This window comes from Mustela nivalis, assembly GCF_964662115.1.
Source record: "Mustela nivalis genome assembly, chromosome: 4".
Classification (NCBI taxonomy): Eukaryota; Metazoa; Chordata; class Mammalia; order Carnivora; family Mustelidae; genus Mustela; species Mustela nivalis.
Genome location: NC_139023.1, coordinates 27,315,362 through 27,342,155, shown reverse-complemented (window position 1 = coordinate 27,342,155; position 26,794 = coordinate 27,315,362). Strand labels below are relative to the sequence as shown.

General features: G+C 42.9%; 1 protein-coding gene and 1 long non-coding RNA gene across 3 annotated transcripts in view; both read left to right on the top strand.

The window, feature by feature from the left end:
- Window positions 1–15,500: 15,500 nt before the first annotated feature.
- On the top strand, window positions 15,501–20,509 carry LOC309863793. The gene is made up of 3 exons (XR_014311263.1): window positions 15,501–15,547; window positions 16,965–17,020; window positions 20,369–20,509. It is a non-coding gene; the product is annotated as an uncharacterized lncRNA (long non-coding RNA).
- Window positions 20,510–24,085: 3,576 nt separating this feature from the next.
- Window positions 24,086–26,794, top strand: part of SLAIN2 (SLAIN motif family member 2) — a 91,096-nt gene continuing 88,387 nt past the window's right edge. For both annotated transcript variants that reach the window (XM_082728379.1, XM_082728378.1), the window contains exon 1: window positions 24,086–25,782. In XM_082728379.1, the coding sequence (XP_082584505.1) occupies window positions 25,394–25,782 (389 nt within the window). In that variant the 5' untranslated portion in view covers window positions 24,086–25,393. The remainder of the gene's footprint in view (window positions 25,783–26,794) is intronic.

The window sequence follows — 26,794 nt, the reverse complement described above, 5'->3', positions numbered from 1 at the left end:
TTCCCCTTTCCTTTGTGTTCTGGGACCCAACCCAGAAGGATGCACGGCATTTAGTTGTCATGAATTTTCTTCAATCTGGACAGTTTCTCCTCAGGCTTTTCTTCTTTTTAAGATCTTGACATTTTTTAAGGTCAGACATTTTGAAGGCTTTCAATTTGGGTTTGTCTATTGTTTCTTCATGATTAGATTCAGGTTATGATTTGAAGGGCAAGAATATCACAAATGTGCATCTTATCAGGAAATCTACAATGTCATTTTTTTTCTGTTATAGGTAATGTTAGTGCTCCTCATTTTGTTTTTTCATTGCAAAGCTAATTAATTAGCTACTAATCTAAAAATAATTTCTAAGTATTTTATAAGGAGATATTTTGGGACTATTTAAATACCCTTTTTCTCATCAAACTTTCACCCACTCTTTTGCTTGAATCAATAACTATTAGGGTTATTACCACATGGTGATTTTCTAATTACATTATTTCTTCAACATTAATTAGTTGGCATTCTACCATAAAGTAGAGCTGTCTGCTTATTTATTCATTTCTTTGTACCATGTAGATTTATGGATTCCTATTTTATTCAATAGTTTTATTCAATAGTTTATAATCCATTAGTTATATTCAATAGTTTATATTCATATAGTTTATAATCAATTAGTTTATAATCCCTTATAATAGTTTATAATCCATTACCATTTGGTGCTCAATTTGTTTCATATTTGGCCAGCAGGAGCCTTTTCCGGTTGGATCTTGTGTCATTTAACATGCTCCCAATATTTTTTTTTAAGATTTTATTTATTTATTTGACGAGAGGGAGAGAGAGAGCCCACAAACGCACAAGCAAGGGGAGCAGCAGGCAGAGGGAGAAACAAGCTCCCCAGTGAGCAAGGAGCCAGATATAGGACTCGATCCCAGGACCCTGGGATCATGACCTGAACCAAAAGCAGACACTTAACGGACTGAGCCACCCAGGCACCCTAACATGTTCCAATTTTTTTTTAGAATTTCCTTATTTTCTGGAGCAAGCAGATGTTTCAGACTCATCCTCTGTTTTCTTTGGAACAGCTGTGGAATTGGCAGCTTATCCAATTAACCCTGGTTCTCTTACGTAACGTGTTTAGAAATCAAGATCTGGGTGCTAAGTTGCTCTCTGTTATACGAGCACCATTGGCTTCAGGCCTCCTGACCAAAAGAGCCAGGAAAAGTTCTATGCCTATCCAACATCTTTATCTATCTTCACATTAAAAGAACTACAAGTGCACAGCATTCTTATACAGCCAATCCATTTCCACAGTTTGTTCTAGTGTTCCCCCTTTCCATATTTGTATTGCTTCTCTGATAATAAGAAAATTGTCTTCCATCATCATTAATACATTTATTTTCCCTGCAAGTAATCAATATCCAGATCAAGGGAGCCATCTCCTCCATCTCCTTGGTTGAAACCACCAAACCAAATCAGTCCTGGTCTTGCCAGCCCCACAGTGACACCATTTAGTCCCTCTGACCCCCAAACGATTCCCAGTCAGTCGTGACTCCTCCCTCCCTTCACCATGCCCATATGATCAACCACAAAGACCTGATTGTTCTTCGTCCCAAGTATTTCCTGAATCTGTCTCCTTCTCTCTACTCTTTCCATGGGTGGCATAATCAGGAAAACTGTACCAACTGCTTAGCAAATCATTGATGTAATTGAGGGAGCTGGTAGATTCTTTCTCCCTCTTCCTCTAAAGTGTTTTGGCTGGTGACCAATTTTTAAGGGCCTTATTCGCCATAGTTAAAGAGCGACGTGTTTCCCAGGCCACACTTGCTCTCTCCCCAGTGATAATTCAGAGCCAGGAACTGCATGCGAGGAGATAAGCCTTGGTCCTGGCCTGCAAGGTGGGGAGACCGTCAGATGGCAGACCTGTTCTGGTTGAAGGATGGAGGAAGCGGCAGAAGGCGGGAGACCGTCTCTATTAGCCCCATCTCTAGTTGAGCCCCACTGGTGGGGTCGGTGGGTTGGTAACTTCTAGCTTCCAATCCTAACCTCTCAGGGGGAGAATTCGAAAGCTCAGTTCTTCTCTGTAATCCTGGCAGGTATCTCTAATGCAGCATTTACCAGCTACTAACTAATCGCTAAGCTTCTCTGGGTAGGTGAGCACCGCTCAGCTTGATGCTGTGCCCTCTTTTCTAGGAATTTGTTCCTGGAGTTGAGTCAATTTACCTGTCTTTTAACTATTTCACGTTGTCACTGACCTTGCCTTATCAGCGCAGAGCTGATCTAAGAAGTGCAGGTAGGGTAGGGTTGGGAAAGTGCCCTTTCTTCTGATTATAAAAGAAATCATTACTTCGCAAATTTGGGGACAATGAAAAGAAAATAAAGAAAACAAAATTCATCCACCAAACCACAACTCTCTGATGTAATTTCTTCGATCGCGTAAAACAGCTTGATATTACAAGTATTTCCTTTTATAGCTTTTTTTCTTAACATAATAATATCAGTATCCTTCCATTTCATTTAAAATCCTTTGAAAATATTATTAATGAAAACACAAATGTGTCCTAACAATATCCCAATTTTTACATTGAGGTTGTTTCTAGTTCTTTGACAATCATAAATATCACTGGAATAAACATTCGTGTACATAAATCTTTGTCCATTGATAATTATTTTCTTATGTTCGATTACTAAATGTAGAATTATCTGGCCAAAGTCTGAACATAGTTAAGTTCCTGGAATGTATTATTGAATTGTTTTCCAAAAAGCTTGCGCGGGGGGGGGGGGGAGCTTGCTGGAATTTACCCTTTCATCAGTCATGTGTGAAAGTGAGTACCCGTCTCATTCCAGCAACACTGCACCATAAAGGACAGGATAAGAAGGAAGATAGGAAGAGAAAAAGGAAGATCAATGGGAAAAGGAGATCAAGTAGTCACTTGAGAAAGAACATTCATATCTGGCTTCCGTCTTTTTATACTACGATGTGATGGTGATCTGTAGCCTTTCTGATTTTCTTGGGAGCTTTTAGCCTTGTCCTATGTATACATCCAGGGAAAGAGAAGATTCTAAATTGCAAGATGCTTTGGGGGTGCTGGACACTTGGCTTTATTATTTGGTAGGAAGGTAAAAGACACTGGATTACCCGGGCTGGACACTTTAGAGCATCCTCTCTCCCTCCTTTCTCTTACCCTTCCCATCTGATCAATCAACACAGCCAGCCACTCTGCCTCTTCTCTGTCTCCTGTCCTCACCCCATTAGCTTCTCTGGTTCAGGCTGTCCTCACCCTTCACCTGAACAAATACAATAGCCTCCTAACAGATCGCTCTCAAATATCATCCTTCACATAGAGCATCCAGTCTAAAGGATAAATCTAACCATGTCATCCTCTGGTTTAAATACCCACAAGGATGCTTAATGGCCTACAGAATAAGGATCAAGGGGCACCTGGGTGGCTCAGTGGGTTAAGCCGCTGCCTTCGGCTCAGGTCATGATCTCAGGGTCCTAGGATCGAGTCCCGCATCGGGCTCTCTGCTCGGCAGGGAGCCTGCTTCCCTCTCTCTCTCTCTCTCTCTCTGCCTGCCTCTCCATCTACTTGTGATTTCTCTCTGTCAAATAAATAAATAAAATCTTTAAAAAAAATAAAAATAAATTAAAAAAAAAAAGAATAAGGATCAAGCTCTGAAGACAAGGGTGTTGTCTATTCCCCTCTGTCACTACTCCTTACTTCTCCTGCCCTGAGCCTTATACATCATTAATAGCATGCTATTTACTGCCCAAACAGCATTCTATTTCTTGCCTCTAATTCGCTCATTCCCACTACCTAACACACCTTTCTCTCCTCCCTGATAATGGCAGAGTTGCACCTTATTCTTTTCCAAAAACAGTAATTGGCCCTCCTTGGGATCATATCACATATCAGGTTTGGACATATGATTTGTTGTGGCCCATGAAACATGAGCAGAAGTTATGTTTGTCATTTCCAAGTATAAGTTTTAAGAGTCAGAGTGTGGCTCGCTCTGCTCTCCTCACGCCGCACCCCTGCCGCTCTGAGATCAGCCCTGTGCCAGGTAGAGATGCTTTATCAGGCTGGGTCCAAAAGTGAAGACAATAGAGACAATCTGCGATGGACATGAATGAGGGATGAACTTTTGTTGCTGGAAGCCACTGAGATTTTGTAGTCATTCGTCGCTGCAGCCTAACGAATCCTACTCTGACTGATACAGTGGCTGTCTCCTCATCGTCCTTCACCCAAGTACTACCTCTAATGAGGTTCTATGGTACATGTATGGCTGCCATGTTTGGTGATGCAAATAGACTGCCTATTTGGGAACCATCATCACATGAGTTTGGGCAGGAGGCAGTTTTTGCCTCCCACCAAGGAGAACAAAAAGAACCAAGGCCTGTTCTCCCAGATTCCTCACAGCTAGGGAATAGACTTATGACCTAACGTCAACCATCGGGGAACTCCCTACACAGGACTTGGGGTCTTGATACAAAGAAGCAAGAATGGCATATTACAGCATTAATTCTGCTGCTGGTGGCAGCAGCTGGTGGAGTGACAACAGTGAAAGCAGAGTTAAGGGGTAAAACAGTGAATGTCTGGTAGTGACAAGATAAGCAGACCATTCCGGTGGTGTGATCCAGCTGTTTTCCAGACTATCTCGTCCCTTTGGTTTCTGCTCACTTTCTGAGCCCACTATGCCAGTTTTCCTACCAATTCTTTAATGTACCCAGTGTCTTTCCAATCATTCTGTTTGCTTATTCAGACTTGTTTTCTATCGTCTGCAAGAATCTTATTCCTACTCCTCTCCAGGGCTGGAAGTGATCTAGTCTCCATGTGGAGCCGCGTTTTAAAAGGCAAATGCTGCATCCAAAAAGAACTTTGCTTTTTTTAATTTTATTTTTTTATTTATTTGAGAGAGAGATAGTGACAGAGTGGAGAGGAGAGGGAGAAGGAGGCTCCCCGCTGAGCAGAGAGCCTGACTTAGGACTCAATACCAGGACCCTGAGATCATGATCTGAGCCGCAGTCAGATGCTTAACTGACTGAGCCACCCAGGTGCCCCAAAAGGAACTTTAAAAAGAATTCCAATATTTATCTAATTTCTCTGAAGAACATTAAAAGGAATCCCATTTGTGACCCATATTCACCCACACTTATTCATTTCCTCACCCACTCCCCGCCTGAGAAGGGTTCTCACTCTTAGAGTGTCTCCAGAGCCCCAAACTCACCTCTTTGTCCAACTCCGTCACCTCTTTTCCTCTTACTCTCTCTCTCTGTCCCAGCTCTTTGTTACCCAGATCATCTCCCCTCGCCTGCTTACGTCCTTATGTATTTTATCTCAGCATCCAGACCTTGTACCTCTGTACTCATTTTCTCAATTCTGCAAAAGTCTGTTGCTGTTGTCTTTAGTCAGTTAGTTGCCAACATGTACCGGTGGGAGAACTTCAACATAAAACCTGGGTTTCCAGGTGTTCTGAAAAATCAAAAGATGCAACGCTGGCATCCCATTTTCCACGGTAAGAGTCAACTGAAGATTGGTAGCAGCTTCCCCCTCCAACGGGGTCTCTCTCCAGTGCTCCATGATCTCTGTCTTCCGCACTCAACACATCCTTCTGGCTCCAACAGGCATTGGAATTTGCAGTCCCTGTTCTAGAATGGTCCACAGGGAAGGGCAGGAAGCATCTGTGAGATGAAACAGTATATTTTCTTTAGGGATGGGGGCATAGAGTGAAAGAAACACCAAAAAAAAAAAAAAAAAAGAAAAGAAAAGGAATACTTTGCATATTGTAAATCCAGTCCACTTACAATAGGACTGGTGGGAAAAGAAATGCACAGGAGAAAGTAAAGCAGCTTCAGAAAGAACTAGGAGCCAGGAGGCAAGACAAAAGCATTCAGGTGGCTTGTTGGCAAGAACCAAAAGATGTACAATGTTTACAAACTTTCACGAGCTTATGTTTTGTTTTTATTTTTTTATTAAGTTTTTAATTTTAGTTCTAATATACTTACCATACAGTGTTATCATAGTTCCAGGTGTACGATATAGTGATTCAACACTTCTGTATACTGCTCAGTGATCATTATGGTAAGCTTCATCCCCATCTTAATCTTTTTTTTTTTTTTAAAGATTTTATTTATTTGTTTGACATACAGAGATCACAAGTAGGTAGAGAGACAGGCAGAGAGAGAGAGAAGGAAGCAGGCTCCCTCGGGGCTCGATCCCAGAACCCTGGGATCATGACCTGAGCCGAAGGCAGCGGCTTAACCCACTGAGCCACTCAGGCACCCCATCCCCATCTTAATCTTAATCGCCATCACTTACTTCTCCCATTCCCCTTGCCCACCACCCCTCTGGTGACCATCACTTTGTTCTCTAGAACAAGAGTCTGTTTCTTGGTTTGTCTCTTTTTCTCACTCTCTCTCCTTTTTTTCCTTTCATGAGCTTGTGTTTTGAAGGTTCTCTCTCTCTCTTCCCACTCTCCACTCTCACCAACCCCTCCTTCTCTATACCTAAAAGGCATCACCCTTGATGTTCCTCCAAGCTCCAGAGGAAAATATATACGGCCTACAACTTAGTAGCAAACTACATTTGATTCCATGTTAAGCGTATACAGGGGAAAGTTTTTTGAAAGGAATCAGAAGACAAAATGAAAAAATGTTTCAAAAGGAAGACTTATTTTCCAAAGTTTGCTCATATTTCTTTTAATTATAATTTGCATCTGCAGCACTAGATTTGTTTGAACTCAGAGACATCTAAACTATCAAACAACAGGGAGTAAAATTTCTTATACCAGATTTATTGTTTTCTTACAACTTCGTCATAGTTCTTCACTGAGAGAACTTACTTGATATCTGTATCTCTTTATCATAACTGTATTTGTATATGAAACAGAGTTTCAGCTCTTTAATACTCCATGGCTGTGAGTGAAAATAAAATAATAAAGTTCAGGCTGGTAGAGAAGAAACCTATGGCAATACTTAAGGAAGAGAAGGTCAATGAAATACTAAGGAACTTCACCTTAGTGCTCAGTCGGTTAAGCATCTGCCTTCAGCTCAGGGTGTGATCCAGAATCCTGGTGTCGGGGATGCCTGGGTAACTCAGTCGGTTAAGTGGCTGCCTTCAGCTCAGGTCACGATCCCAGGGTCCTGGGATCCAACCCAGCACCCGGCTCCTTGCTCAGCGGGGAGCCTGCTTCTCCCTCTGCCCCTGCTCATGTGTGATCTGTCTCTCTCTCTCTCTCTGTCAAATAAATAAATAAAATCTTAAAAAAAAAATAATCCTGATCGAGCACCCCCCAACCTCACAACAGGCTCCAAGCTCAGTGGAGAGTCTGCTTCTCCCTCTCCCTCTGCCCCTCCTCAGCCTGAGTGAGCCCTCACTCTCTCAAATAAATAAATGAAATCTTAAAAAAAGAAGAAAAAAAAAAGATGAACTTTACCTTAACATGATTCACCTTTGTAGAAAGAATTCAGGGATTTTAATATTTGTAAATAATATATCACACTCATGCTCTTCATGGGAGAGCTGAGCATTCAGTTTAGCTTAGAAGGAAAGGGGGAGAGCTAAGCTGTGCGTAGAGAAATACTGTTTCATCTCTGCTGCAGGCACTTGAAAGAGAGAAGTTATAAATGACAGGTTTGGATTACTTTTCTACTCGGTTTTAGCTTCCGTTTCTTGTCACTTTATTCTCTTGTAGTATTTGGTTATTTCATATATTGTAAACATGGACACCAGAATTTTTTACAGACTGACTTCTTGAAAGTAAAATGATGCAACCATTTTTTATTATTTTTAATTTTATTTATTTATATTTTATTTTACTTTTTATTTTTATTTTTAACTTTTTAAAAAGATTTTATTTATTTGTTTATTTAACAGAGAGAGAGAGATCACAAGTGGGCAGGGAGGCAGGCAGAGAGAGAGGAGGAAGCAGGCTCCCTGCTGAGCAGAGAGCCCGATGTGGGACTTGATCCCAAGACCCTGAGATCATGACCTGAGCCGAAGGCAGAGGCTTAACCCACTGAACCACCCAGGTACCCTGATACAACCATTCTAGATAATAGTTGGGAATATCTAATTTGAAGATACATATACCATATGACCCAAAAATTCCTCCTGTAGGTATGTACCCCTAGAGAAACTCTTGCATATGTGTACAGGGAGAACTGTATAAGAATATATTGTTATTGGAAAATGAAAATGGTTAGTACTAAAGTACTAAGAAAAATATGTTACCACTATTTTTCATGAGGTGTATATTGAGTCTAAAATCGTGCAAAAATACTGTATATTCTGTAAGAATGTATATATGTTAGTAAAGTAAATATACATGAATGAAAATGTAAATACAAATTCATGATGGCAGATAACTCTTGGACAGAGAGATATTTCTTGAGCTCTGATAGGTACATGAGTGCTTTTTATACTGCTTATGCCTGTGTGTATGGTTGAACTATTTCATGATACATCTTTTTTTTTTAAGATTTTATTTATTTATTTGGCAGAGAGAGAGAGAGGAGGCAGGCTCCCACCGATCATAGAGTCTGATGCGGGGCTCAATCCCAGGACCCTGGGATCATGACCTGAGCCGAAGGCAGAGGCTTCAACCCACCGAGCTACCCAGGCGCCCTCATGATATATCTTAAGTCAAATGAGTGAAATCTACTTTTAAAACTGCACCCAATGTAACCAAATTTCTGAAAATTTGGAAAGTAGAGGGAGAATCACCCCCAAATTACACCATCTTGACCCTCAACTTAAAAAATTAAGTAATCCCTTCAACCTCTGGGTGAGTTTGGTGAATTACAAGTGTTATTTCTGCAGCTGTTCATAATAGCCAAAATCAACCCAGATGACCATCATTGGGTGAACAGATAAACAAAACGTCATATATCCATATAATGGAAGGAAATTCAGCGCTAAAAAAAAGGAATGAAATGCTAACATATGGTACTACTTGGATGAAATTCAAAAACATTATGTTCAACAAAAGGAGCCAGACCCCAAAAACCACATATTGTATGATTTCATTCATAGGAAATGTCTAGGAAAGGCCAAAAAAGTGCCCCAAATAGATTAATAGTTACCTAGGCCCTTAGGGGAGGAACAAGGAATGACTTCAAATGAGCACATAAAGGTTGTTTAAGGGATGATGAAACGTTCTACAATTCAGTTGTGGTGATGGTTGCACAACTTTGGGCATTTACTAAAACTCATGAATTGTGCGTCCCAGTGGATGAATGTTATGGTATGCAACTTACATGTCAAAAAGCTGTTTTAGGGGGCGCCTGGGTGGCTCAGTGGGTTAGGCCGCTGCCTTCAGCTCGGGTCATGGTCTTGGGGTCTTGGGATCGAGTCCCGTATCGGGCTCTCTGCTCAGCTGGGAGCCTGCTTCCCTCTCTCTCTCTCTCTCTGCCTGCCTCTCTGTCTACTTGTGATCTCTCTCTGTCAAATAAATAAATAAAATCTTTAAAAAAAAAAAAAAGCTGTTTTAGGGGCACCTGGGTGGCTTAGTCAGTTAAGCATCTGCCTTTGGCTTAGGATGTGATCCCAGGGATTGAGCCCCTTGTTGTCATCATTGTCAGGGCTCTTTGCTCAGTGGGAAGCATGTTTCCCCCTCTCCCTCTGCCTGCCTTTCTCTCTCTCTGTCAAAAAATTAATAAATAAATATCACTAAAAATAAACAAACAAACAAAAGCTGTTTTAAAAAACAGTCATTTAGGGGCACCTGGGTGGCTCAGTGGGTTAAGCCGCTGCCTTCGGCACAGGTCATGATCTCAGGGTCCTGGGATCATCGAGCCCCGCATCGAGCTCTCTGCTCAGCAGGGAGCCTGCTTCCCTCTCTCTCTCTCTCTCTCTCTCTGCCTGCCTCTCCATCTGCTTGTGATTTCTCTCTGTCAAAGAAATAAATAAAATCTTAAAAAAACAAAACAAAACAGTCATTTAGGAGTGCGTGGGTGGCTCAATGGGTTAAGCCTCTGTCTTCAGCTCAGGTCATGATCTCAGAGTCCTGGGATCGAGCCCCACATCGGGCTCCCTGCTCAGAGGGGAGCCTGCTTCCTCCTTTCTCTCTCTCTCTGCCTGCCTCTCTGCCTACTTGTGATCTTTGTCTGTAAAATAAATAAATAAGATATTTAAAAACAAAAAAAAAAACAGTCATTTAGGGACTCCTGGGTGGCTCAGTCAGTTAAGAGTCTGACTCTTGATTTCAGCTTAGGTCATCATCTCAGGGTTGTGAGATCAAGCCCAGCATTGATCTCTCTGTCTCCTCCCTCTGCCCCTTCTATCTCTCTCTTAAAAACAAAAACAAAACAACAATGGAGACAACAGCAGTCATTATAGAAGTCATTAGGCTTGAAGGAGGAAGAAGGGGATGTTATTTCAGTTTATGGACATGAATTGGTAGAATATAAGTCTGAAAAAGGACCCAGAATCCTAGCCCATTAAACGATGTCAGTTGAAACCTTCCAGGTAGGTTGAGGTGGAGGCTGAAAGCCTCCATCAGGGACTCTGGAAAGAGGCCACATTTTAGGAGGGCCTTTACCAACGTGGAACACCTATAGTAGAAACCATAGTAATGGTGGCACCATTAGGTAGAGAGAAATCTAGAGGTGCTATTCCTGTTTCTCCATGTTCTATGGGTCGTTCGCCAGGGATTCAGAAGTTCCTGCATATTCTGAATTGGAGCAGATGGGCACCAAGGCCTGAGAAAGAATAAACTGAAAGAAGATTTAAAGATCAGGATCTTGGGAGCAAATACCATGTACCTATTGAGGTTCCCCAAATATATATGCCTAACTTGGATCTTGTGTCTAACTCAAGGCTCCCATCTTCAGGGGCCGACTTGATAGCTATCCTCGGGCACTGTACAGAAATATCAAACTAAACATAGCCCCAAATGGCAATTTTGATTTCTATAGACCCACACCTCCTCAACCCCCACTCTCCTGGGTTGCCACTCCACCCGCATCCACTGCTGACATCTCGTCAGGACACGGAATCCACTTTCTTTATCTCTGTTCTCCACCATCATCATTTCTCTCCTGAACAAAGCAACTACCTCATTCCATTTCCACTTCTGCTTTTCTCCAACTATCCTGCACACAACAGCAAAAATCTTTTTTTTTTAAGTGTATTTATTTATTTTTTTAGTAATCTCTATACCTACCATGGGGCTCAAACCCACGACCTGAAGATCAAGAATCATCAGTCCTGTCTGAGCCAGCCAGGAAACCCACAAAAATCTTTTCTTTTTCTTTCTTTCTTTCTTTTTTTTTTTTTTTGTTAACTTGGGTCCTGTCACTCAAGGGCTTAAAACTCTTCAATAGCTTCTCATTGTACACAGAATAAATCCAGGCCCCTTTTGCTGGATTTGGTAAGACCCTGAATAATCTGGTCCTTGCCTAAATCCCCTCTGGACTCCTTCCCCTTACTCACTACACTTACTTACTTTTGTTCTTTTCTCAATTTTCACGTTTCCTAAGCTTTTCCCGTTTCGAGGCACTTACTGTTCCTTCAGTTTGTACTGATCTGCCTTCATCTCTGTTATGCCCCAATAATGGGTCCGTGATTAAAGGAGCGAGACTGATATAAAGCGAAGGTCAAGCAAAGCTTTATTTTGCACCAAGCATCAAGAATCTAACTAAACATTCGGCGACGTACCTCTTACAAGAGAGGGCGACCCTTCTCTGTTTCACAGACTAGCTTTTAAGGGCAAAGGCCATTGGGTCGGGCCTGGCCATGCACAGGTGGCCAATGAGATTGTAACACACACAGGAAACTCCACAGTGATGCTAGGTGACCATTTGAGTTACAATTTACCCTAGTAGACATTAGAACCAGCCTCTTACACCTTGATTAGAATTGGCGCCAAAAAGGCTCCCCAAGGGCTGGGGCCCATATTCCTTGGCAGTTGGGGAGACAGTATGCAACCCCCCACTGATCCATGTCTCCACCTGGCCTGACCCACCCTTGTATCTGAGCTTTGTTACCTGGAGCTGGTTTCCAGGACTTGTTTTTAAGTAAGTCCCCTGGGGGAAGGGGAGCAGGGACAGTTTAAGGGTTAAACAACAAAGTTATTGCTTAACCTCAATGGAAGCCTCTGGCTAAAATAAAAATATAAAATAGGTCCTTACAATCTCTGCCGCTTTTCAACTTAAATCTGCCTCTCTCAAAGTCACCTTCTCTAATCACTCTCTGTAAGGTAACCTCCCTTTCTGCTCTGCTTTTGTCCTGGTTCTGTTTTCTTCATAGCACTTTTCACTATTTGCAATTATTATGTGTTGGTTTACTTATATTGTGGGTTTCTCCTCTTATGAGAGTTGAAACTCTGTGAACCATATGCTATTTACTATTGTAGCCCTGGCATCCAGCATAATACATGGAATGTTGTAGTGGCTCAACAAAGATTTGTTGCATGGAACCACTTGGAAAACCATTTGAATATTTCCTCCTTTTGTTCAATTTTCAGAAAGAAACAGATTTTCTTGGCTGGCTCAGACTATTTGGATTATAAGGAATGGGAGCCCATTGAAGATGAAATAAAAGGGAGATTTATTATGCACACACAGGGTTCTCTCAGGAAGCTGAAGGGCAAAGGTACAGACGTGTCTTAGGAAAGAACTCAAAGCAGAAACTGGGGTGATGTCAGAAACCTCTAGATTTTGCTCTACTAGCAAGTTAACAAGTTAGCCTGCCACTGTTTCACAGATTGTGGCAGGAGACACAGGATTCCTGCATTAGAGAGAAAGAACAATATGTCATTCATACCAAGAGTAGTAGCCAGAGTACCAGCATCTGTGCTGGTTCCAAGCTCTGATTCCCACAGGGAGGGACGTGAAGAAAGCCAAGTGATGCTTACATGCCAGTGGGTTGTGGTACAAGCAAGAAAGCCTGAGTTAGGGGAGCCACATTTTTTGGTAATGGGTAATAAGCATACCTGACCTTGGTTTTGGGAAGACACATTATCTTTATCATACCGGATAGTAAACAAATCAGCTCTTTGTTCCAGAGAGACACATCATCTCTATATTCCAAGGCTGTTTACTGTGTAAACATTCTTGGAAAGATAATCCAGAACAAGGGCTGCCAGGGCCTCACTCACAAAATAGGCAGAAATGCAAGAGATCCAGGGAGAAATGTCTCCCACCAATCAGGTTGGCGGGGGGGGGGGGGGGGGGGGGGGGAGCAGGAAAAGGATGTGCTAAGCAGAAAAAACAATGGACATCCTCCATATAGACGTTTTGGGAAAATAATGGTAACTTTCAGGATGGTTCATGGAATAAGCACAGAACTTTTTATGAGTGATTTTAGGGAAATTTACAAATCTGCATAATTAGTACATAATAATAAAATAATAATAAAACCTCTACATTAGACTTGTTTTTCTTAAGGGAAACATTGAAATCAAAAGAAAAACAACAACAACAAAAAAAGCAAGAAATAGATTGGTATCTCTTTCTAAAAGGTAAAGAATATTTTGAAAACAATATTGTAGTTTCATAACAATTGGTATGGAGGACAATTTAAATTCCTGGCAATGACGCATTTGAAATAGTTCTTTAAAAATAGTTTCTCTCTCTCTCTCTCTCTCTTTATTTTTTTAATTTTCTGTTTCTGTTATTTAAAGAGCAGATTAGGTCAAGGTGGGTATTGTTTTGTTTTTCCTGCTTAAGGGAATGTGAACTATTTTGATACTGGGTGAATAAAATCAAAACTTGAAACATTTATAAACTATCTTTAAAAGAAATCCAAGGCAGTACTAAGGGAATTCAATGCTCTCCTCTAATTCCCTATAACCATTTCAGATATTTTTAAATTACATTTGCGTATGAATTTAAAATTCTGGCTACCCAGAATTCAGTGGATAAAGAAAATTATGTAGTCTTGGTAAATAAACCAGTAGTCAAGGCTTGCTGCTACTAGAGTGATCTTATTTTATGATTTCTCTCAGATCCATGAATGTAAGTGGTAGTTTGTAAATAATTATGATTTATTATTTCTTCTCTTATACTGGTTGTTACATTTGTCTTAGATCATGAAACCATAAAATATTGGGCTTAAATCACTTTAATTCTCTGCATAGAGAACTTAACATAGCAACTGAACTTAAATACTTGTTAAGGGGCGCCTGGGTGGCTCAGTCGTTAAGCATCTGCCTTTGGCTCAGGTCATGATCCCAAGGTCCTGGGATCGAGCCCCACATTGGGCTCCCTGCTCAGCGGGAAGCCTGCTTCTCCCTCTCCCACTCTCCCTGCTTGTGTTTCCTCTCTCACTCTCTGTCTCTCTCTGTCAAAAAAAATAAATAAAATCTTTAAAAAAAATACAAACATACATACTTGTTAAATTTAGAAGATGGTCCTTAAAATAAAGGAAAGAAGAAAGACCGAAAATGGTCCTTAAATCAGGATTTTAAATCTTTGTGAAAGAGCATTTAGAAACAGCCTTCCCTCTAACTCAGTGTGAACACTTTTTCTTTGTTTGTCTCTGAAATTTCAGAAAGATAATTCCTTTGCTCCCCTGATTTCTCCCATTTCTAACCCAAGAGAAAAATCAAACCTACTCCAGGTGTACTTAGCAGGAGAGCTAATCTGTAGTAGCAAATCTAATTGGGACAGATTACACATTGTTCGTGTGACAAAATGTGTCCTTACACTGGGGAAATATCTCAGTCAACTAAGGGTTTGTTAGAAACTACATGCAGGACACTAAGCTTATTTACTGAGAAGAGTGAGGAAAGTACAGACAACAACAACAGAACCTCCTTTCTTTAATGTACTCATTCAGAACATTAAATGCCATTCACCTACTGCCAGGATGGCAAAACGTAGCTACTATTTGGATAAAGGAGTATGCTATTTAAAGCGTGGGACTGCTTGTGACTAGAGCATGGTTAAGTACAGAAATGGAGACCAAGCATGGAGAGACTTTTTTTTTTAGCAGTTGGCAGAGTAATTGTGTGTCCAATCTAATAAAAAAAATTAGGTTTCAATTTTGTATGTCTTCTTACATTTAGTTGTTCTAAGAATTCATTTTTCCTTCATTTTACAAAAGTACCATTCTCTTACAATTTGGAAGTAAAAATAAGAAAACTGGTCCTTATGCAAATCGATTCAGAAGCTATTTCAGTATAGAGCACTATGAAGCCATCTATTATTACTACTACCCATAAGTGGTCCCTGAGCTCTACATCATATGATGTGATTATAGATCTCCTTACTAAATAATCTACATGTATTGACTGTTAGGTGTATACTGAGAACACAAAATATTGGATTCTCATATGAAGTTGACATGCTAGCCATTACCCCTCGGTCTATAGTCCCTTCTTGGAAATGTTCTAAGATCCTGGTCACTTCTGAGAGCTAGCCTCAGCTTCTTCTACCACAGGGGACTGATATTAGTTAGCCTAAATAATATGTGAGCCTAACATTATGTCACCCAAGAATCTGGAATTGGAACACTGAGAGACTGAGTGATTAGGTCACAGTTGGGTGTATGAGCTGACATGTCAACAGTTGTTACAACACCAAACCACATGTTAGCTGATGTTATGAAGGAAACAGAAGCCATGAGTAAGCAGAAATTCTGTGAAGGGAATAAGGGGAATGAGAAACTGGCAAAGGTGCAAGAAGCAGAAAAGAGAGGGATCTTACTAAAATATAAATCAGGTCGTATCACTTTTTGGCTCAAAATCTTCCCTTTTCTTCTTTTTTTCTTTTTAAAAATAAAGATTTTATTTATTTGACACAGAGAGAGAGACATTGAGAGAGGGAATACAAGCAGGGGGGGTGGGAGAGGGAGAAGTAGGCTTCCCAGTGAGCAGAGGCTCCCAGGACCCTGGGATCAGGACCTGAGCTGAAGGCAGACACTTAAAGCTTAAGGACTGAGCCACCCAGGTGCCCCTCCCTTTTCTTCTCATTTTAGAGTAAAAGTCAAAGTCTTTACAATGACTTACGATGCTCTATGGAATCTTTACTCCATCCCCCTGCCTTCATCTCCTATGATTCTCCCCCTCATTCATTCCAGGTTAGCCACACAGACCTTGTTTTTCCTCGAAGCCAGAACATTATTGCCTCAGGGCCTTTGCACTTGCCATTCTGTTCTATTTCATGTTCTCCCCCAGTTACCTGCATGTCTTGTTCTCTCACCTCCTTCAGACCTTTGCTCAAGTGTCATCTTCTCAGTGACACTTCCCCTGACTACTCTGTTTAAAACTGCAATCCTGTCCTCACCCACACCCTTAATCCTCTTTCCCTAATTCGTTTTTCTCCATAGTACTGCTATCATATGACCCACTATACATCGTACTTATGTGTTTATTATCTGTCACCCATCCTTTAAGGGTGATTTCCTCTTGGGGTTGGTGGGGAGGTGGGCTTGCCCCTGCCTGCCTTTCTTCCAATTATCATCATTTTTATTGAGATGATTCAAGCAGTTTTCTGTTCTTCGCGACCAACAAATCAAGATTAAGATAACTACCTATCCCTGAAGGCCCATCTCAAATCACACTCCTTTTGGGGAAAATTTTATTATCCTAGGCAGAAGGAGTAAATTTCCATTCCCCTAATACTCTTTTTTGTTTTTTAAATCATAGGAGAAAAAAATCAGAGGGAAAAAAAACCACACGAGAAAGCCCTTGTATTCTGTCTTCTATATGGCTCACATGACTTTTCACGTGCTGTTTGTATGTACAGTTACCTATGTACATCTCATCTCCTCAAACGGATAATAAGCTGCTGTAGAACAAGGAGCACATTCCTTATGATTTTTTATCATCTCTGACCGCAGTGTACCTTGAACTAGGAACAATGACCAAATGAACAAATTTTAACACAGCACGTGGTAGTCCCTTATATGAACATGTCCTCTCAGAGTTATGCTTCACAGAACACACCAGAATAAATCTCAGATCAAGTAAAAGAGTTGAATGTACGAACTGTAAGGAACTATAAGAAAAAAAGAAGTGATATTTATACCCTTTGCTTACAGGTCAGAAAAAGGACTGTCTGAAATTTACTCATTTCGACTAGATGGACCCAATAAAAGTAAGCCTGAAGCCCTCTCGCACATCCTTTTGGACGCATTTTCTTTTTCTTCCTGCCCTTTTTTCTCCTGCCCATATTCTCTGTTCCTGGTACTAATCCTGGCTGGTGCCACTGCGAGGCTGGCCCTTTAAGGGATGATTGAATGTTCTTGCCCAAACCTAAGGCTCCAGAATCAAGCCCATTGCCACAGTCATGTAGAAGATCTGACAACTGTGTAATTGTGTCTAGTGAGCACATAAGCTTCAGTGTGAAGGTGGTGGCCTTGGTTAGTCTGCTGACTAAGTGTGGGAGGAGTTGTTTTTTCTGCCTGTATTCTAACAGGCCGTGCCCACTCTTGAGGGGACCTTGTGCAAACTTATGATGTAGCTGTGAAGGCATCTGAGGTGAAGAAGTACAAAAGCATCTTTTTTTTTTTTTTAAGATTTTATTTATTTACTTGAGAGAGAGAGGGCGGGGGAGGGAGAACACAGAGGGAGAGTGAGAAGGCAAAACACACTCCCCGCTGAACAGAGAGCCCGATGCAGGTCTCAATCCCAGGACCCCAGGACCATGATCTGAGCCAAAGGCAGATGCCCAACCAGCTGAGCCACCCAGGAGCCCCTAAGGCATCTCTCTATTCTGGATATTGGAGAGGTTGGAGAAATTCATGGCCTTCCATGCAGCCTGCAATCCCATCTTTGAGAACAAGACCAATTTCCAGGCTCTCCCATTATCTACAAACCCTGCCAGGATGGTCCTGGGAAACCCCATGATCTGTCCCACTGCTAGTGTACAGCAAAATGTTGGTGATTTTCTCAAGAACCGCCTACATATGATATCACATCCTAATTTGAGTCCAGGACTCAGATGATGCTTAAGGAGAACTGTTGGTAGTTGCATTTGGGTGCCTAAACACAATCAGGTGACCCACGCTAGAAAAACAGGCCAAAGTGAAAGCTCAAACAATGTGGGAGAATAGTGTTGGTAGAAAAGAAGAACCAGGTCTTCCAATGACGCAAAACTAGACAAACGTGCCAAAAGAGAGAGCAGCTCTGTTTGAACCGTGAGTTACCACATCATGTCCAGGAGCCCTATCTGAAGTAAACCATACCCACTGATAACAGGGGAACCACCTGTGCCATGCCCTACTATTCGTCTCTTCCCTGCCCACCCCAAGAGCCTAACCTCATTTTTCTAGACTAGAGCGCAGATGTGAGATGAGGGCTATCTGGTTTCCGAGAACTTTGGGGAGAAGGAATCTGTTTACAGAGCAACACAATGATGGACTCGTGTGCTGAGGAGAGTTTTGCAGGTTGGGCCCTAGTCCAACATATCGGGTTACCAACTGGTTCCAAGGCTAGAAGCTCACAATCCTACCAGGCAACAGCAGTGCTGTCCCTTTAAATGCAACTGCTTCTCCCACATATCTTGCTACAAAGGCCATAGAAAGGCAACTGCCTACAACCACTTAGTTTTAGCATTTGCCACGGGTCACCTTCTCATCTACTGTTGAGACCACTGCCCCTTGCTCTGCTGTTTCCCTGGTCTATACGTGATCTTTTGATAACTGCTTCTAGTCTTTCTTATTTCAGGATGGTTGAAATTTTCCTTCTCTCATTTATAGGCCTAGGACTCTTGCCAGTAAATTCCCTCAAATCTTTATGCTTTGTTGATTTAGGTATATGATTGCCTTGGGTAAGAGATTCTCCCTACTAACTTCTTCCCCATAAAACCCTTCCATGATGGACTAATCTACTAGCTTTTCCAATGAGAAGCTCAGATGTTGAAGCTTCATCTTAGAAAACTGCTGACACGGGGTTCTCGAGGACTCCTGTATCCACCACTCAATGGCCTACTAGGAAGTCTTTTGAGCAAGACGTAGAGAAATTGCCTCCCTCTCTAAGGAACAGATTGTTTGAATGTGTTATGCTGAGACTTCAAAACTGGCAAACCTGCTCTTAAGCAAGAAGATTGAGTCATTTGGTATCATAAAGGCAACACCCCTTGCCCCCAGTCTTCATCCCAGGTGGTAGGTGACTGAGACATCAATAAGACTATAAGGGAAACATGGAGAACTCATTTGGCCATGGACTCTTAGGGATTTTGAGTGCAGATTCTGAAGTCAGACCACCTGAGTTCAAATTCAGCTCTACTACCTCCTGACCATGGACCCTGTGAAAGTATCTTACCTCTCTGTCTCAGTTTCCTCATTCATAAAATGGAGATGGCAGTGTTATTAGCAGGGACCTCAAAGGACCATTGTGAGCTTCAAATGAATTATTACATATCTTAAAAGTGGTCAGTAATTGTTAGCTACTATTATTGGGCCAATTCAGAAACACCTGGATATTTACAGAATATTCTAGGGTACATATAACTTTGTTTACATAAGGATGATGATAGGGGCGCCTGGGTGGCTCAGTGGGTTGAGCCTCTGCCTTCGGCTCAGGTCGTGATCTGGGGGTCCTGGGATCAAGCCCCGCATCGGGCTCTCTGCTCAGCAAGGAGCCTGCTTCCCTCTCTCTCTCTCTGTGTCTGTCTCTCTGTCTACTTGTGATCTCTGTCAAATAAATAAGTAAAATCTTAAAAAAAAAAAAAAGATGATGATAAATAAGAAAGTAACCTTTCCAGACATGCTTGGACAAATTGAATAGTTGATGATGTCTTTCAGTCTGTAATAGTCCAGGAGTATATCAAAGACTCAGGAATGGAATTGTGCACAACTTCTGAGATAGAAGAGCATATAAATATCTCAGTCACAGCTCATTTACTTTAGTCTAATGCAAACCTCTATTCATAGTCTACTATCTCTATGCCATCTCCAAGTCAATGCTCAGAATATATATTTTAGATCTCAGATCAGATTACTGGGACTTGTATTGTCAACTTGGGGATTTGGATGATTCTTAATAAATTTTCTCCTTTCCTTAAATGGTAGATTTTCTAGATCATGGATACTCAGAAGTAGTTCAAATCCCACTTTTCCAACTGTTCACTGCTGCTGATACACCACTTAACAGGAAATTACGTTATTTAGCAATCTTATTGCCTCACTTGCTACCACAAAAAAAAAAAAAAAAAGTACGAGATAGGGTATTGTTTCCTTCAGGGCTAAGATAGCATCCTCTTAAGAGTTTAAGAATATGTTCACATCTGCCCTACTCAGGAACATCCTCACCCCTATATCAATATAATACATGACCCAACAGTGTGCTAGGGGGCCACCCTTTGGCTAGAGGACCTTCCAGAAGGAAGTGATGCCTGCCATATGGCCACCTTTGAGGCATCCCGTAATGGTAAGATCTGATCAGTGCTGACTAGAAAAATTCTAAGGTCCAAAACTTGGGTCCCTCTTCTTTTTGCCTGCAGGGTTTCAATTCAGAATCTCATACAAACCCAGCCTTTGAAGTTCCTGAGATTCCTTCTTAAAATTGCATGTGGCAAGACCATGAAGAAGAGGGCCCTTGACATACCTGAGGAGGTACACCTGGGAGAAGGATGCTGGTGAAGAACAGGTGAGCAAGGACACAGGGGAAATGACCAGCCCGGTGGGTGCGTGTGATGAGAAAATAGATGTGTCAGATAATAAAGATTTCTTCAACAAAATTGAGCATGTTGTAAACAAATGCAAATACTTCTGTAAGCACCTTGCAGTTTATAATATCTTTTTTTTTTAAAGGTTTTATCCATTTATTTGAAAGAGAAAGAGAGAGAGTATGAGAAGGGAGAAGGTCAAAGGGAGAAGCAGACTCCCCATGGAGCTGAGAGCCCAATGTGGGACTCGATTACGGGACTCCAGGACCTGAGCCGAAGGCGGTCACTCAAGCAACTGAGCCACCCGGGCACCCTCTTTTTTTTTTATTTTTTTTTTTTAAGATTTTATTGATTTGAGGGGCTCCTGGGTAGCTCAGTCGTTAAGCATCTGCCTTGGGCTCCGGTCATGATCCCAGAGTCCTGGGATCGAGCCCCACACTGGGCTCCCTGCTCTGCAGGAGGCCTACTTCTCCTTCTCCCAGTCCCCCTGCTTGTGTTTCCTCTCTGTGTCTCTCTGTCAAATAAATAAATAAAATCTTAAAACAAAAAGATTTTATTGATTTGAGAGAGAGCATGAGCAGGGTGAGGGGCAAAGGGAGAGGGAGAAGCAGACTCCCCGCTGAGCAGGGAGCCTGATATGGGTCTTGATCCTAGGACCCCAGGATCATAACGTGAGCTGAAGGGAGATGCTCAACAAACTGAACCACCCAGGTGCCCTTTTTTTTAATACCTTTTTTTCCCCCCCGCCTTATGTTTTCTAAACAACTTTTGGGCATGTGCTCAGTTACACACACACACATCTTGATTTAGGATTTTAGAACCACTGAATACCTTTAAGCCACTGAGTAATAATTTTACCTTCTAAATACTTTCAGTGGTTTGTAATATTTTCCACTTGGGCAAGAGCTTTGGCAGGAGCTAATACGCAAGTAGGAGCAAGTTATGGAAAGGGCCACACCTGCTGAGAAGCGAAGCAACTCCTTCATCCAGGAACAAAACAAGCTTATCTATCGTAAAAGACAACACCTGAAAAATCTGGTTGAGACACCTGTGATGCACACCGCAGACAGCTACCAGCTTACCTTCTCATATTTCCGTAAGAGCCACTTTTACAGTAACTTTTTAAAAACATGCTCTAATACTTCTAAGTCATTAGAGAAGACAGTATTGTAGCTAACCTGAAAGAGAAGGATGCGGGCAACATTTAGGACAGAATGGAAATATTCTTGTCCTCATACTTTTAAGTGAGAACCTGAGACTTTCTCTCCTCAGCAATTCTTAAGGGCTGTTGGCATTCAGGAAGTGGGGAATGACCTAGTTTTGAGGATAACATATAGAGTGTGACATGTTGCTCTTTGGAAGGGAAATACATAATTTTTAAAAACTAACCATTCAACATTATTAGAAATTTCCACTTTAATGATTTGAGACATAACAAACACATTTATCTGAAATTATCTGTTAGGAGGCTTCACCTAACCTATAGGCATCATTTATTCAACATTTCTTGAACATCTGCAATATATAAGGGCACCAGGAATACTGCAGTGAACCCTGTTTTCCCATAGTTCATATTCTAGTGGGGAGAGATTGGCAACAAACAAAGGAAGAGATAGACGAGGTGTCAGAAGAAAAATGAAACAAGCTAAGAGCTCCGGGGAACGACAGCGTTGCTCTGAGGGTCATAACAATGGGGATAGTGAACTTAGTTGGTGAGACAGGAGCTGACACCTGAATGGAGAGTCAGTAATGTGACAATGTGAAGGAAGAATGGATCCTAGATAGAAGGTTTAGCAAGTACAGAGTTCCTAGAGTAAAAACATGTTTGGCATGTTTAAAAAACATCAAAAAGGCCAGTATGGCTGGAGTGGGGTGATGGCAGGGAAGAGGGATCGGTAGTCCATGAGACACTTGCACAAGCTGCCAAATCTCCAGTCTTATAGCCAAGAATAGGACTTGGTAGTTTAAGTATGTTGAGAAGCAAGTTCAGGTTCCTAGCAGGGGAGTGACCTGATACGAACAAACACAGGATCATCTGGTTGCTCTGTGCCTCACAGATTGTAAGCAGCAAAGCAGAACAGCCCATTAGGAGAGTACCATGGTAAGCAAGACAAGAAAAGACGGGAACTGGAATGACAGCTGTACCCATGGAGGTGCCAGGAAGTATTCAGATGTATTTTGAATATACAGCCAATGTGACTTGCTTAAGGATCAGAGATCAAGGTCAAACACCACATTGGTGTAATAGCTAGAATCTGCCACCGGGTCTTCTGATTCCCCATTCATTGCTCCTTGTCACAGCAACCTCTTCTTGCGTTTAATTTCATATTGCCATATTCATATCGATAATATTGATAATATTCATAATTTAGTGTTTAACTTCATAATGCCATACGAACTATTCTTTTCAAGGAATATATTTGAAATGTTCTCATTACAGAACCTGGCTAGTTGGAAACTATTTCACAAACTGTTAAATGCAAGTGGAAAGTGCTACATTGAAGCAGTCATGATATTGAACCCTTTGGCAACTAGTTCAGATGTATCATAGACAGAGTGATATTCAGATGTGCACTATATAGATAAGACATATTAATTCACAATTACTGTGTTACCAAAGACATCTTTTGATTAGGTATACATACCTAAGGAAGCACTTATTTATAAGTAGTCAGCAAACTTTGAAAATTCTCAATGCTTGGGGCGCCTGGGTGGCTCAGTGGGTTAAGGCCTCTGCCTTCAGCTCAGGTCATGATCTCGCGGTCCTGGGATCGAGCCCCATATCTGGCTCTCTGCTCCCAGGAGCCTGCTTCACTCTCTCTCTCTCCCTGCCTGCCTCTCTGTCCACTGCTGGTCTCTGTCAAATAAATAAATAAAATCTTAAAAAAGAAAAGAAAAGAAAATACTCAGTCTGTCAAATAAATAAATAAAATCTTTTAAAAAAATGCTCAATGCTTTTTTTTTTTTTTGCTGTGAATAAACATCTAGATCTTGACCTGTCAGAATTTGCATTCTTCTCAACTTTCAACAAATCAGATATTGAACGTCTGTCTAGTGTCACACACTAGACATGAAATAAATAAATAAATAAATAAATAAATAAATGGTTCCTTTCACCAAGTAAACAGGCAAAAACAAAAAAGAAGCAAAAAAAAAATTAAAACTATTGATCAGGTAATGCTAGAATAAACGGAACAGCTAAATTTTGTGGAATTGTCAGGAAAAGTTTTCCTAGATATGTGAGCATGGGTTTTAAGAAAAGGAACCAGATTTGGCAGGTAGAATATTCTAGATAAGGAAAATACAACACAGAGAGGCTAAAAGGTAGAAGTAAGCTCAGGCATATTCTTCCACACCCAGGTGTAACAGGACTGGATTATTATTAGCTAAGGGTGGAGGAGGCAATTAGAGGAAAGCTGTAAACATAAGGCAAGCAGTTCACAGCTGACATCTGAAAAATAGTGTGATTTTAAAAAAAATTTAAGTGGTTTTGGTTTTTTTTGCTGTTGGTGGTACACATTATAAACAGGTGCAACTGAACTCAAGATTTTTACATTCATACATCCCTTAGGATTCATCAGTGTTTTTGTTTATTAAGTTTATTTTCTTTTGATGTTTATTTATTAAGATCTCTTAATAACACTTTTTAAAAAGTCAAAACACACCATGAAAAAGTTTTTACCAAGGAAACGATCCAAAGAGCAGATTACACATCAGTTAACAAAGTTGAGGAGCGGTTTTCTATCCCCCGCCTCCAAGCCAGTGTGCAGTAAACTTTTAAGTCGGAAAAAACTGTTTTAATGACGAGATGCTTTTAAAATGTTTAGCACAGCGGCTCCTGGGGGGCTCAATCCGTTAAGCGGCCAACGCTACATCTGGGCTCAGGTCTTGATCTCTGGTGAGTTCCCCTGGGCTTTGTGCTCCACGCTGGGTGTGGACCCTACTTTAAATAAATACTTAGCCTAGTGTCTGGCCCATAGTACGCACTCAACAACTTCTGATTATTATTTAGACCTTAGACCTCTCAACCATTTGGGATCCTGTTTTCTCATTTCCAAAGGAGGAAACAGGTCACTGACAGTCCCTTAGGCTCCTGCCAGCCCTGACAATATCCTATTTCAAGCAGGCGTCGAATGATATTTGCTGAACAAACGGACAAAATAAACTCTCTCTCCAAGGGGTCCGGCTAAGCGCCCACCAGAGAACCAGCCGGGATAGGGGACGGGATAGGGCGCTGATCCGACACGCTGGTGTTTGGAGGTGGAGAACACAGCACACGCCCCCACTCTCCAAGACCAATAGTTTGCGATCTTAGTCCCACCCGCAGCCAAGCCCTAACTCCTCTCCCGCCCCGGCGAGCCTATCTGCCCCGCCGCGCCCCGCCTGCGGCCGGAATTGCTCTTCCCAGCGGGCGGGGTAGGCTCCCACCTCCGCGGCGCTCCGGACACGCCCCTTCCGGCCGAGGACCCGCCCACCGCCTTCGCCCGCGGCCCCGCCCCTCCGCGAGCTCAGTGCTCGGTCCTCTCAGCGCCCGCCGCGGGCCGCGTCCACCCACGACGCTCTGAGGTCACCGACGGGGCCGGGCTGCGGGGGGCGGAGGGACGGAGGGAAGATGGCGGCCGAGGCCGGATATTGGCGCCGCCTCCCCCAATCCTGGAGCCGGCGCAGATGAGGCGGCTCGGCTGGGGCCAGCGGCGCTTCGGAACCCGAGCTGGGGGGACCCTGGCGGTGGGGCCTGGCCCTGCTGTATGCCGGCGCCTCGGCTAGAGTGAGCGGCGGCGGCAGCGCCTCTTTCCCCTGGCCCTCTCCTGTCGCTGTGAGTCCGAGCGGGTGGCAGGCGGCACCGGCGGTGGGGCCGGGATGGAGGACGTTAACTCCAACGTGAACGCGGACCAGGAGGTGCGGAAGCTGCAGGAGCTGGTGAAGAAGCTGGAGAAGCAGAACGAACAGCTGAGGAGCCGCTCGGGGGCCGTGCAGGGCGTCGGCTCCCTGGGGCCCGGCAGTCCGGTTCGGGCTGGCTCGTCCACTCCCTCGTCCGGCGCGGCGTCCCCGCGGGGCTTCCCCTTGGGCCTCAACGCCAAGTCCGGGAGCGGGGTCGGGTCGGGCCCGAGGCGGACGAGTAGCGAGGAGCTGCGGGACGCCACCTCCTTGCTGGCCGCGGGCGAGGGCGGCTTGCTGGACGAGGTGGAGCCGCTGCGGCCCGAGGAGCTGGAGCGCCTGTCAGGCTGGGAGGAGGAGGAGGAGAGCTGGTGAGCGCGGGCCGCCGGGCCGGGCCGGGCCGGGGCTGGGCGGGGACCGGGCCGGGGGCGGAGAGCGTCTTCCGAGGGTACCCCTGGGAAGACACCTCGCTTTGTGTAGCCAGACCCGCTCTCTTGACGGGCGCTGGTGGGGTTGGTTTGTTTGTTTGTTTGTTTTTGCTTTGGCTGCGGAAAGGTCAACTGGAGTTGGGGGTTCGAGGCGTGCTAGAGCAACGAACGGGGTTTGTCGCTAGTTTTCCTCTCGGTTGTTGTGGACCCTCTGGGTTTTAGACCCCGTTGGGGTCTGTGGTTTGGCACAGCCTGGGAAGCAAGGGCTGCTCGCTGGGGGAGGAGTCGGCGATGGGAAAGTGCTTTGTAAGGGAAGGATCTTGCTTTGTGTGAAATACTGGAGGAAGGTGCCCTGTGCATTTTGGGTGTTGGGGAGGGGTCTGCGTGATGAGGTATCGCCGGGTGCGGGGAGCAGAACAGAGTGGTCTGGTGCGGTGGTCCGTGGTTTGGACCAGGGGGAGATGGGTACATTCTGGCCGCGGTGGGGAGACTGTGTGAATCAGCACTCCCCTTTGGGTAGTGGGGTAAAGCTTGCTTTGTGTGAAGAGGACAGAGGATGGTACTGCTTTGTGTGAAAAGTCAGGGTGGAACAAGAGCCTGGCTCTTATTTTTTAAACAAGAATCGGGTCTGTCATTTTATGGAGCTGTGAAGTGACAGTTACCCCATCCACCCTTAATTTCCGTGTCATCCTAGGGGCAGAGAAAAGGAGCCCTATTTAAAAATACATATCAAAGCTGTATTGTCATAAGCTAGACTTCTTGATAGAGCTTTGACCTATACCGTAATATCACTTTACATAAATAGAAAGGTCATGGGAGGCATTCTCCCTCATTTTATTGCAACCCCATAAAGATGTCTAGGAGAAACTGTCTTAATTTATCCTTTTTAAAGTTTTGATTGGTAGCTAAACATGTGTCAACTCTTTGTTGAAATTGAAACTTTTAAGCCAGTGAA